This window comes from Dicentrarchus labrax, unplaced genomic scaffold (assembly GCF_905237075.1).
Source record: "Dicentrarchus labrax unplaced genomic scaffold, dlabrax2021, whole genome shotgun sequence".
In the NCBI taxonomy this organism is placed as follows: domain Eukaryota; kingdom Metazoa; phylum Chordata; class Actinopteri; family Moronidae; genus Dicentrarchus; species Dicentrarchus labrax.
In genome coordinates this window covers 24,390,916-24,403,846 of record NW_026136718.1, presented here as the reverse complement: position 1 = coordinate 24,403,846, position 12,931 = coordinate 24,390,916, and the positions used below count along the sequence as shown (strand labels likewise).

Genomic DNA, 12,931 nt, shown 5'->3' with positions numbered 1-12,931 from the left:
AAAAACTGAGAAGTGGTTTGGTGTGGTTATTAAATTTTTGATCAGAGGCCTTCATGACTGAGAGCAAAATTACCTTCCTTAATGTTTTTAAACAATCTGAGCCTGTCAGTGATGAAAACAAGTACTTTGAGTGGATGTATTCTGTCGGGCACATTGGTCCCCAAGGATTAAGATTAGTTGACGTTGCAGCCATTGCAGCGCTGTCAAAATCTTAAAAGGTTTTAAACTGTAACAGCAGCTATTTTTCAGTCTGAGCATGTGAGCAATTACTCATAACCCCCAGTGGAGCTGGACTATATACCATACAGTACATATAGAGGAGGTTATTTTGTCATGCTCCCCAGGTTAATGGTTAGAGGAGAGGAGGGTGATCAGGGCATAGAAACATGAAGGAAGCAACAGGGACCATACCAACTAACTGCAGAGCTATTCAGAGCCACTCAGTTTCCTTTGTGATGGTCTATCAAACAGGTATCCACCTCCCTGTGGGGTCATCTGAGCCCTGAATGTAACCACCTGATACAGCACTAGTCAGTCCCAGCTGCCTGAAGTCACAGACAGACTTCTCTCCCTGTTACCTGTCTCTCTGAACAGCTGTGACCCTTGCCACAGACAGCCAATTACAGGCATAGCCTCAGCTGAGAACAATGCTTCTATCCAATAACTGTAAACACAGCTACAGTGTGTGAGAGAAGTAGAGCCGACAGGCTGCAATTGTCCTTTTCCATTTCAATGAAACCCCATGCAGATGGACAATCCTTCAGAGTCTTTTCAGAGCAATAGCTGATTTGTAGTAATATAAGTGAGATGACATGTTGCATTTTTACTGGAACTTTGAAGCAAAGTAAGAAGGAACTGACAATGACAAGTTCATTGTTTTCTTTACAACACCAAGGGTCAGCTGTTGCTTATTTTACCAACACAACCCCACTTTAATATAGATTAACACAATTGTAATGGAGCCAATTGAAAAGTCTTAGCAACCAATCACAGAAAACTGACATCATACCTTCATGTTGTATGCAATACAAAGCACAGTAAAGGCAGTAATGTGTCTTTTATTGATCTAATACAAGGAGACCATATCATATTCTGGTCAACTGAAATCACATAACTAAATTGAAGTGAGAATGCAACATTACTGTAATTCTGGATGGAGCTAACAATTATATTAATTACCGATTCACCTTGATCTGATTGTTTCAATACATGCTTTAGTCTTTAAAATATTATACAATCACAATTTCCCCACAGCCATCTTTAACAGTCAAAGCAACATATCCTCATATTTGAGAAGCTGGAACCAAATGTTTGGCATCTTTCCTTGATTAAATGACTTCAAATGAATATTCAAAGAGTCTACAAATTGACCTGATGGTGGCTAGATGAAAAGTTAAGGGACTGACAGATACTGACAAAGTGAGATTGCTATCCATTGAACCACACTGCTAGCATGGCTTTAAAAAAGGAAACAATATAAACAGCTCACAAAAAAGGTAAATGTGAAAAGGAATGTGAGAATTGCATCATGAGATTCTTTGAAGTACATTTGGTGATGAAAGTCTACACAGTGTTGGCACAGTCACAGACACTGTTCACTTCTGTGAAAGAATGTCTGCGTTTCATGTAAATCCCACCTGCAGACAGTCAAGTCACATATTCAAATATAAAATCCCACAAGAAATGGTCTCGGCTCTCTTTTCATCATGACATACAGTACACTTAGTGCTACCATAAATCAAATGACATGCTATTTCCAGGCGATTGCATATTAAGCCTAATCAGACTCATATTCATCCGTCTTTCAACATCACTGACCACTTCCACTTCTCCAACAAGCAAATTACAAAGTATGTCTGGCTGTTACGTCATCGGAATGAAAATTATTGGTGAGCAGGTGGCAGCTTGGGAGGCAGCCTACTTACCATCCTGCTTCAGATATAATAATTTTTCACCATTCACATTTTTTATTTAACCACCAGAGAGCTCTCAAATCAAGCCCTCTGTGAGTGTTTCACTCTGTATCAATTCAATAAGTCACACATATGTTTAAATGTTCATGCCTTTGCGTGAGTCAGTGTTGTGGAGACTATTGAGCACATTTTACTACAGTTTGAGTACCTCCACTCTCACTGTAGTTAACATTTCTGTCCTCACGGCTTCACTGGAGAGGACACAAACTGAAATCACTGCTCAGACCAGATGACACTAACATATATCTGCCAGGTTGTTTCCTGGAGTTATTTTACTCACAGAAGGGTACACCTCCTGTATATACCCTAGCAAGGTCAGCTGGTAACCTTTACCTAAACAAGTCCAATCCACAATTCTAGTAACAGCTTCTGCCACATGATGCACCTTTGAATGAACTGGACCTCTGCTATTCAGGATCTGAATTGTGAGACTATTCTTTAAATGTTCTCAACTCAGTAGACATTGTTGGCATCTCCTGCCGTTGCATATGATAGACATTAACATGTAAGCAGCCCTTTAGGCTTTATAGGCTATGGTACGGTCTAACTGATTACCCCAGGAGACAAACTGTGGGAGCAAGATTTTAAAACATGGTGATTATGACTTTTCGTGCCCTTAAGGAGAGAGTGCTTACCTGAAGAACTCCATGAAGGAAAAGCCATAACCGTGTTGTTCAGCAATGCCTGCACACACAACGTTGGCTGATGCTCCTATCAATGTTCCATTTCCTAAACAGGCAAGAAAACAACATTAAGGGAAACTATTATTATTATGTCTCATTTTTCATGTCACATGAAGCACATGACAAGTATTCAACATTTACCAACTGTTATAATTATCATCATAATCCATTATCATAATCAAGGTTCCCCTTTTTTGCAGTATTTTCAGCTAGTGTTAAGTTTTCTAGTTTTCTAATCTGCTGTATGCAACATTTTGACAGTCAGGGTGCATATCCATTCTGCTGTTCGATACCGCTCACATCTCAAAAGGTGTCAGTGTGGGGATGGAGCTGGGCGGCGACATCATAGTGCCGATCGATGTGGTCCTGTCACAGTGCAGTTGATTAAACTGAAACACTGTGACAGCTCTCTAACTCTCTCCCCCTTTGTGTCCTTCCCACTCAAACAGAGCCACACTGTGCTGGAGGGCCGGCCGCTGGGGTGTGGCAGAGCAGTGAATAAGGTAAGCTTTGAGGACCTTGAGCTGCTTTCACAAAAAGCACAGCCTGACCTCCCCGGGGAGTGACACAGCTGTACAAAGTGGCTGTCACCTGGAGCATATGATGTCTCCTTCTGGCAGGGGCCAATGATAAAGATCCACACTCCAAACTATAAAGTCCCTGGTGACTATAGGGAAGGTGGACCTAACAGTTTAATACACCATTTTATACTTCAGTTTACACTTGATTACATGAAGAGGTTAGAAATAGAGGCTTACCCCCAAGACAGGCTCCCATGGCCAAGGCAAAGATGAGAGGTTTTACTGGCAGGTTCACATCTGCATCTTGACTTAGATTGATGAGAACTGGAATCTGTGAGTACAGAGATAGATTGGAGATTACTGAAAATATAAACTTTCCAAATCATGCAACCCCAAAATACATGTACATATACACAGGGGCTCCATCTATGATGTGGCACATGATGTATTTTACATGCAATTACGTGATGAGCCACATTTGAGCTTACCATGATGGCAGAACAGTGTGAGCCCAACCCTAAAGCTTTCATGTGCATCGTAGTAGAGAATAGTTCCATTGGTTCCTGCTGTTTTAGCCTCATGTTGCATGACCGAATACGGGGCTACATATTACTTTCACAAAACATACTAACATGCATACACTGTACATAGTCTTAGATCATTTGAAATGTTTCCCCCTGGTTAGGAAAGCAACCCTATATTTACAGGAGCTATAAAAAAGAAAATACTGTATCCTAATGATAAAAGGGTTTGCATTGGTTGGTTGCCATAGAAACGTTTGTGCTTAAAGTTCAACATTTTGAAAAGAAATATGCTTTCTTGCTGTATATCTCTTGTATCTAACTGAGAAAGACTGGAAATAGCTAGATAACAAAAACTACTTGGAGTTTTGTACGGCTTCAGTTTACAAGATATAAGATGTTAATTGATGAGTTTTAGAGTTGCTTGTCAGCTGATATTTCTACCTTTGAACGGAGCTGGGATAGCTTTTTCCTGCTGTTCCAAGTCTGGCTAAGTGCTATCAATATTCTCATCACACTCTCAGAAAGAAAGCGAATAAGCATATTTCTCAAAATGACGAACGTGTGACAATCTGGACATGCTCTTATCAGCTGTGCACTAAGTAGAAAATTGATGCGGTCTGAACTCCTCTTTCATAGGCAGAGCAATACATAAGTGAGTCTGAAAACATGGAAAAACAACCAGAGATACTCCTGGATACACTGGTAGTTTAATTCTAACAAGAAACATCTCATTCAGTGGGATAACATCTTTTCCTTTTCTCACTGTCATTTTAATTGAGCACACTGGCGCCCCTCTGAAACATTGATCTCTGTACAACCTATTAATTTTCAGCAAAACAGACAGCTGACAACAAAAGTGGTGAGGAGGCAGTTGGTCTGAAAGTGGATGCATAATTCATTAGTGTCTGAGAGGATCTTTCCTATATTTTAAGATAACAGCTGCATGGAAAGTCAGATACATTACCAGTACAATCACAATCTAACTGTATGTAAAAATTAATGAGTATATTATCAGCATTTGGATCAATATTGTCTTCTCTGCTCTTCTTATGTGAAACTAATTACACTCGTTGGGCCACTGATCCTACACTTTGGGTATGAAAATATTGTTGTCCTGGCTGGACTTTATTTCAGTGCTGATATATATATATATATATATATATATATATATAGTGCTATATCAGAATTGTTAACAGATAATACAGATAGGAGTGGATAATATTGTATGTAATAAATTATGCTGAAACCACATAGGCAAAAATGTCTAAGTCCCAATACTATATAAAATTAGTTTTTCTTAATTCAAGCTTTATTATATACTGTATACGCAAGCTATACACTACTTTCTGTGTGGAACTATGACAAGAAATATTACCTGAAAGTATCCAACAGTTGTTTAAAATGAGGAAAAGCCAATATGATTTGAGGAGAATATGCATCTTTGAGAAACAAAACTAATATATAAAAAATAATTGTACTTCTGTTACTTCTGTGTGTGATTTCACAAGGATATACTGGAGTGTGAAATTAAAGCATCATGCTGCAGCCTCTTACCATGGTGGCAGTGAAGGGAATGTTGTCAATGAGAGAAGACGCGAGGGCTGAGACCCACATCACCAGAATAATGGCTATAGCCAAGCGCTGGTCCTCTGGCACCGCCTGAGAGGGGAGATAATAAGAGCGACAGATAACTGTTACTTCCATTGCCCCTCAGATGCACAAACAGCCCCCCTCAGCCCATCACTGATTTAAATCAAACACATCAATTATGTTCATTCTTTGACACTGAACCTTTCGTCAGGGAGCAGAGCCTGAAAGGGTAAAGCTGTCTGAATGTGTGATATGACCACAGGTGGTGGTGTCTTTGAATTTTATCTCTGAGCTCTGCTGTACACACACAGAGAGGCCAATTCTGTACATGTGACAAGCATGTTGTTGTTTGAACCCTAAGAGAGTTTTCTCTTAGTTATGCAAGGCCAGGATAAAGAGAGCAATATCTCCTCCTTTCACCTGTCTTCTACTTGTATCAACAGAGAAAGGCCTTGCCTCTCTCACAGCATGTTGTCCATTGTTTGGGAGGCTGAGCAGGTCAGAAACCATGAACAGCACACCACCTGTCATGTGTGATTATTAGACTCGAGGCCCACAGTCTAAACACAAGCTGACGTACCTATTACTGGTGCAATTCTGCTAAGAGACACCTCACTTGCATGAAGCACACAGGCTAGAATATGGGTGAATATTACCTCAGACCCTTTCGACTGCTGACAGGAATCAGATGTAAACAAAATAATTGAATTCAGAGCTGTGCAGAACAAAAGGATCAATATGCATGAAATGCAATATCATGTCACCTGTGCCCAATTATCAATTATGCCAGTTGCATGGAGCCCTGAGAGAGGACTGTTTAGAATCAAAGGAAAAACTCACTTTTATAAGCAGTGCTGTCTGTTCTCCAATATAGTCGATAAGCTGCAGCTGGGCTAAAGCCTGAAAAATGAAGAGGAGAAGATTAATATTGGGAAAAAAATCTGAAGAGAATTAGTTATAGGTGGGATTAAACCAAGAGAAGAAAAGCAATTTGGTTTGTATTAAACGGCCATTTAGTAGACAGAGACAAATCTATTCTTGTTATCGTTATTGACACCTTATCGGGACTGGTTTCTGACACTGTACAATGTTAAATGCGTTCAGCACATAGTTTTGCAGGGCTCACGTCTATATCAAAGACTCACAGGAGGGAGACAACAAAGCAGTTACTGTGCTGACATTACATTTTCATTTCATCCCTTAACAAGGAGGCTCATGGGTACTACCCAGTGTACTGTTAATAGATCGAAGCACTGATCCTGTTTACCTCCAGTATCTTGTAAAGATGCTTGTCAGAGGGGAGACCACCTAAACCTACATTTATCCCAGTTCTGGCTCACTTTTTATTTGTTATAATTACCTCTCGTCAAATGGAGGCTCTAAGCAAAAGTTGTTGTTTGGCATCAGTTTTTGGTTTCCACTACGTTGTGTGAGCTCCAAAATCTATTGAAAAATTATAAACGGGCTCTAGGTCAATGCCAAAAATACAGCAGAGTTCGTTAAATACCTCCATCAAAACGAAGAGGCCAGCAAAGAACAATAGTGTGGCCCACTCCACCCGGTGCAAGATGATCTCGAAATCCTGGATGTCAGCCAGAACCAAAAGCCACAGTGCACCCAGGATAGCGATCCAACCTGGAAGAGAGAACAAGAAGCACCACCTGACATCTCTCTTTATAGCCAGAAAACACTCTCACATACATATATCAAGTAGACATTGAGCACAATGTGGCAGATTTATAAAAAGAGGACATATCACACACAACACTTGGGGATACTTAGGAGACTTTTTAGACAATTAAAAAGTGTTCATTAATTTAATGAAATGGAGTTCCATCTGCTCTCTGTTCACTTTGTCTTTAATCCCAACAGCAACCTTTATAAATGTTACAGATGCTACTGCGGCATTTTTACAATCTAAGTTATTGTAAGTCTTTTTGTCATCTTTGCTGCTTCCTATAAATCAATGATAAACAAATATCTAAAACAAATGTATGCATGGAAATTAACATAACAAACGTGAGGATTCAATCTGCTGAGGAGTTTAAACGCATGTCCTCACTATAATCTATTAAACAGGTCTTATCATGAAGTGTTGGAAACAATGAATAAAGCATTTGTTTTGTCTAGGTGGGTCTGATGAAGCATTCATTATCATTTCAACGCATTCTAGCCTAGAGGACAAAAGTTGGCACCAGCCAGTGTTTTTGAAAGAGGGAAGAGTGTGCATCCACTTGGAGAAAATTTGATTAAACAGGTGAGCACCAGTAATTGCCTTGGCCAAGGCCTTTGGGGAAATAATTTCACAACTGATGAGAATTAGTGAAGAAAGAAGAGCAACGGAAGGACACAAAAAAGAGAGTGACAGCAGGAAGATAGACTGAGGAGAGACTGATAAAAATATTTACGTGTGGTTGTTCTTGGTCTCGGCCAGAGACAGAGCAGGAGGTGGCCGGAAATGTTTTTTAAAAGGCAATTTGGTTCTCGGGTAGTAACTAAGATTATAATACAGGCAAAATTTTAGGGAAAATGTGGGCCAAAGTTTGCTGAAAATAGCCAGTAAGTTGTGCTGGCTCATGCTTGCCTGATTACTTTACATATCCTGCAGAGACGGAGCAACAGTAGCATTCATTTGAAGATGTGTCAGACAATAGTCACTCTCCTTTTAGCTCTGTTTTGGTCTCCATAAACTCCTGTTAAACTAGCTGCTTAATGCTCCACTTTCACCAGCAAGTCTCTTACTTTGTCTACTGTTTGGTGCTGGAAATAATGCTGATGACAGCTGTGAGAGTTAACCAAAACAGCCAAACTAAGGGCTTTAAAACCAAAACAATGAGTAGAAAAAGATCAAATACAGAGTTGGTTTCATCAAAATCCTAGCAATCCCTTTTACATGCAAGTAGCCATATAAAGTAGTTTTTATAAAAATATAAAAACATTGATAATAGGAAGGTGCTGAAACAAAGAGAAGGGCAGAAGGATTAGAAAACACTACTTCTACTACCACACTCTCCCCATGAACAGTTGATCTTCATTAGAGGGTAAGTGTGACATTTCTGTCTTAAATAGATGACGTCTACTGAAGGTCTTGTGAATACAATGTCACGGTTTCCTTCCTATGTATGCCAACTCTTTGTAAATATATCCATTATGGAGTTCAGTTACCTCACTATGCTTTAGTGTGACAATGAAGTCCATAGATTATTTCATCAAAAATAATTCAATAATGAATAATAAGTAGTAGTAGTATCTCGCAGGCTTCAAAACAAGTGAGTCAGTATAAGTGGCCCAATAACCACTGTCAACAAAAATGACACTTTTCACTTTCTCACTACTTGATATTTCCTCAGCCTGCATCCAGGAGCAAGCAGCAGATAACAAACCTAAAGAGCTCTCCAATTAAAAAGAGCTTTTTGGCAAGTCTGAGCAATTTATGACATACTCATCTATCATACCCAATACAACAGTGTCTGAGACAGGAAATGTGCTGTGAAAAATGTCTCATCGCAGTTTCCCATAAGTTACACAGAACAAAGTAAGTGAACACAAGGCCAAAGCCAAAAGATAAAGAGATTTGTGCTCCAGCTCAAGTATCTTTTACACTCGTAAGCATATGGTTAGATAAGGTATCCTTTTGCCTTGCCAAAGACTAAAGATTCAAAGCAATTTAAATGTTGGAATTTAACCAAAGTAAGAATCTATTGAAAGGCCAATCTGTGAAATATTAAGTAACATCTCTGAAACTCTACAATTCTAAGGAGTTTCAGAAATCAATGTTCAATGATTTATTTTCTATATTTCACACTTTGTATGTATTTTTAGCACTTTTCAATGACTTTCACTGCTACACTCTCCTGATTTCTCCATAGAAATCAATAACGTCTCATCCAAACCACAGTTGTAACTCACAAAACCACAGACACATTAGAGGGATCAAATGACCAGGCAATAATCAGACTGAAATTAAATCTTACCGTGTGAAGTTAATGAAATTTTAATGAGGCTCAATTTTTAAAACATGTGTGAATGAATAGACTGCTGCAGTACTCAACCCTGCCTGTGACCTCCATGCATTAATGAGAGCTGGTTTGGACAGGCACCTATCCCTCCACAGGGACAGAAAACACGCTGCTGTGGGGTCATTCCCATTTAATAAATGTCACAGGGAGGTAACCTGAGTAGTGCCTGTAATTAACTGAGTATGTTTGGTGACTGAGTGGACTCAGCAGCAAGGGGAGAGATGACAGGGTGTGTATGAAGACAGTCATCTTCATTTAGGGACAGTGTTAGCATTAATGAGATGCTGTTAAGGTCATCTGCCGAGCACACATCAGAGACATCACAGTCAGAAGTGTCAGACAGACGACATATAACCCTCAACCTAACCCACAGGTGCAGATCTACTAACATGCTCAAAATATGCAAGTAGGCAGATTTAGAGCCTTGCTTTTGTCCATGCAGTGCAATGACGTCATGTTTACATCAGCTGATTGGTAACATCCAATCATATTCATAACCAGACAGTGATACCAGATATATTATATGCATATCCAGCAGATACAGAGCAACATAAGCATCCATTGAAGTTGTGTTTCTGGCCACCTGATGAATCTAAGTCTAATATTCTTTCTCATTTTAGCTTCGTTTTTGGTCTCTCCACCAATAAAGCAATATTTAGGTCTTTTGCCATTTTTAGAGCCTTTTTAATTGAAATAAAGCTAAAACTTACTAGTAAACCAGAGATTGAACCTAAACAGTAAAATTGCAGACCAGAAAATCAAAACAATAAGCTGAAAGACGCTAAAATGCTCTACAAGGTCAAGTGATAATTTTCTCTGCAACATCTTTCACATTACACATTGTCATTTAATCCATTGTCATTATAAAAACATTAATTATAGCAGCTTTAAGGGAATGCCAGGATCTGTGAATCTGACAGTCACGTTAAGAGCTTTGTTAGCACCTGGATGTCACAGCCTTATGAAGTCACTATATGATGGTTTTACACAGCTTTTAGATTTTTCCTGATTCTTCTCTATGATTTTACAACTCTGATTATTTATTTCTGATCTTGTCATGTGTACACTCTGTTTGTGTGTAATTCTGTATTATTGTTGCCTATCTTTGCATAGAAACCCCCCCAAAAAAGATCCTAAATACAATATGTAACACAACTATTGTATTGTAAGTATATATTAGAATAGTAGTCGTAGATTTACCAAAACGTTGTCATCAACACAGATTTGAAATTGCACCACATGAATAAATGTAATGTGATGGGGTCTAAATGCAGCTCAGTATCCATGTAATTTGTTGGATGTATTTGCTAGTCAGCCCATTATTTGGGCTCATTTAAAATGCAAGGACAGAGGAAGCTGTGTTTCATAATTACATGACAGAATTTATAACCACCCAGTGAGGCCTGTAAAAACAGCGCAATAATGAGATGCTTCTGCGCTTACCGAGATCAAGATGAATGCTGGGAACGAAGGAGTTGACAAAGAACATGAAAATCACCACGCCAAGGACGGACACACACTTCACCAAGAGAACCTTGTCAGTTATTCTGTGCTGTGGAGGAGAAAAATATAATCTTTTATTATACGACTGACAGCATTTGTCTTAAGAAAAGTTTCAAAGACTAGGCCAACTTCATTATTGAGATAACATCAATGCACCGCAGACACAGTGGGTGAGGAATCGCTCTGAGTAAGTATGAGAGCCTACCTTCTTTTGCAGTTCTTGAATATTTTGCTCCCAGTTCTTATCCTCTTGAGAAATTTGTCTGTCAGACAAAATGACATGTGAGTGTTGATAAACAGAAATACATACATTTAATTATAGATGTATCACTCTCTTAAGCGTTTTAAACCATTTGTTAAATCATGGAAATGGTGCCTCTGTTAGCTGTTTGTCAATACATACTGAATGTTGTGGGTTTTTATGATATTTGTGCTGTGTAAGGTACTCCCAATGCTATGAAAATCTATTTGTGCTATAAATGTTAGGCCTGGAAACACAAACATTTTGGGCAAGGGGGCAAAAAAAGAAATTATTCTTGGACTTCCTTGTGTTTTTTCCTTCCTTGAAGTGCTATGTTGTGTTTTAAATAAACTAAAATAAATTCAGCTACATTTGCATAAATGGGCATACAGTAGATGTCTCATTCCAAAAGTCATCAACAATATGATGGTAAATACTGACTTATTTGTCTCATTCACAAAACATAAACCAATAATGTCTTTATCGTGTGATTTTCAAAATATATTTTATATGTTATTATAGATATATGTATATGTTTTCAGTTTTAACCTTTGGAAGGTTTTCATCATCTTGCGGAGCAAACTTTCCAGGTTGAGGACTTTTTGCATCAGGAGGCATTTCACAGCTGTCTCCTCTCGGCTGGCAGGGTTAATGCGCTGAGCCGTCTGCCTCCAAACCAGGATCTCATGTTTGAGTTCTGAAGGAACAGGACAAAGAAGAGAAAGCCAATTGTTTAGTGCATGTTAAACACATGGACTCACAGTCATTACAGTGGTGAAGATTAGTAGCAGCATGCAGCATGTTGGGGGATTTGGTTGGAAACAGCTCCTACAGCTGTGGCTGACTGAGAGGATATAAAGATGTTTTCGGTCAATATGCTGTTAGCCCCCATAGAGTGACTAATGCAGCCAGGCGATGGGCACATTGACCAGCTCAGGAACAGCCAATGTTGAAGCAGAGATACAGCCTTAGGAAGCTGGACGCCTGTGTAGATATCAGTAGGTGCCATCCTTTTTCAGGAAGGTTGCCTAGGTGACCTTAATAGGATCTAACTGACGCAGGAAAAAAAGATTCCTGTAAGCAAATCTGCACAATTACCAGTCATGGCAGGGGCTTTTGAGCTGGTTTAGCTGCATGCTCTCCTAGGAAGACCAGGTTGGCGGGAGAAGCAGAAACTCCACAGGGTGGGAATTACAGATGGGCTATCAGGCCTGCATTGACCGGCTGCGCAGTGATCGGCAGCAGCTTCCTTCTATCTGCCTGGGGCTCAGTGTGACAATACAGCTCCTAACAGTCAGTCTTCCTCACTCCTTAAATGGGAGCGGTGTGGCGACGACCAGGGAGTTTGGTGGTCTCTGTTTTAATGATCCCCTGCTGAGGTTCTCACAGAGGGGGGGCACTGTAGGATTGTGGGTAAACGCCGATAAGAGTTGACAATTTCGCACAAATATCTTCGTTTTATTAGTTTGCCGATTATCTACATCCCTGGGGTGTCATATGCAAAGATCTACAGTAGCAGCTAATAGATTCTAGGATAGAGGACACAGTTCCAAACTAAACTCGCTGTGTGGTTTTTATTACTGAATGATCTTACTCGACCTCTGGACAATCTAAAGTCTTAAGGGATGGCCAAATAATTGTTTCTTCTATTAACGGATAATTAAGGAGATATAAAAGAACTGTGCTGTACCAGATTATCAGAATATTTTTAATTTTTTACAATAGCACAAGCAGATAAAAAGATTGGAACCAGGACGGGAGCCCTGTGCTGCTCTCAGGCTGCTCTCTGGACAAGTAAAGCCGTTTTTTACTGCCAACTTGTCAAAGCTAACAGCTGAACATCCGAGTAAAGGTGTGTTTCTGAGATGGGTGAGTCA

The 12,931-nt window shown here is 39.5% G+C and overlaps 1 protein-coding gene across 3 annotated transcripts in view; it reads right to left on the bottom strand.

The window, feature by feature from the left end:
• oca2 (oculocutaneous albinism II) overlaps window positions 1–12,931 on the bottom strand; it is a 42,542-nt gene that overhangs the window by 6,975 nt on the left and 22,636 nt on the right. For all 3 annotated transcript variants that reach the window (XM_051376685.1, XM_051376687.1, XM_051376686.1), the window contains exons 16-23: window positions 11,604–11,751; window positions 11,019–11,076; window positions 10,754–10,862; window positions 6,799–6,926; window positions 6,132–6,191; window positions 5,256–5,360; window positions 3,415–3,508; window positions 2,609–2,702 (exon numbers count right to left, since the gene is read on the bottom strand). In XM_051376685.1, the coding sequence (XP_051232645.1) occupies window positions 2,609–2,702; window positions 3,415–3,508; window positions 5,256–5,360; window positions 6,132–6,191; window positions 6,799–6,926; window positions 10,754–10,862; window positions 11,019–11,076; window positions 11,604–11,751 (796 nt within the window). The remainder of the gene's footprint in view (window positions 1–2,608; window positions 2,703–3,414; window positions 3,509–5,255; window positions 5,361–6,131; window positions 6,192–6,798; window positions 6,927–10,753; window positions 10,863–11,018; window positions 11,077–11,603; window positions 11,752–12,931) is intronic.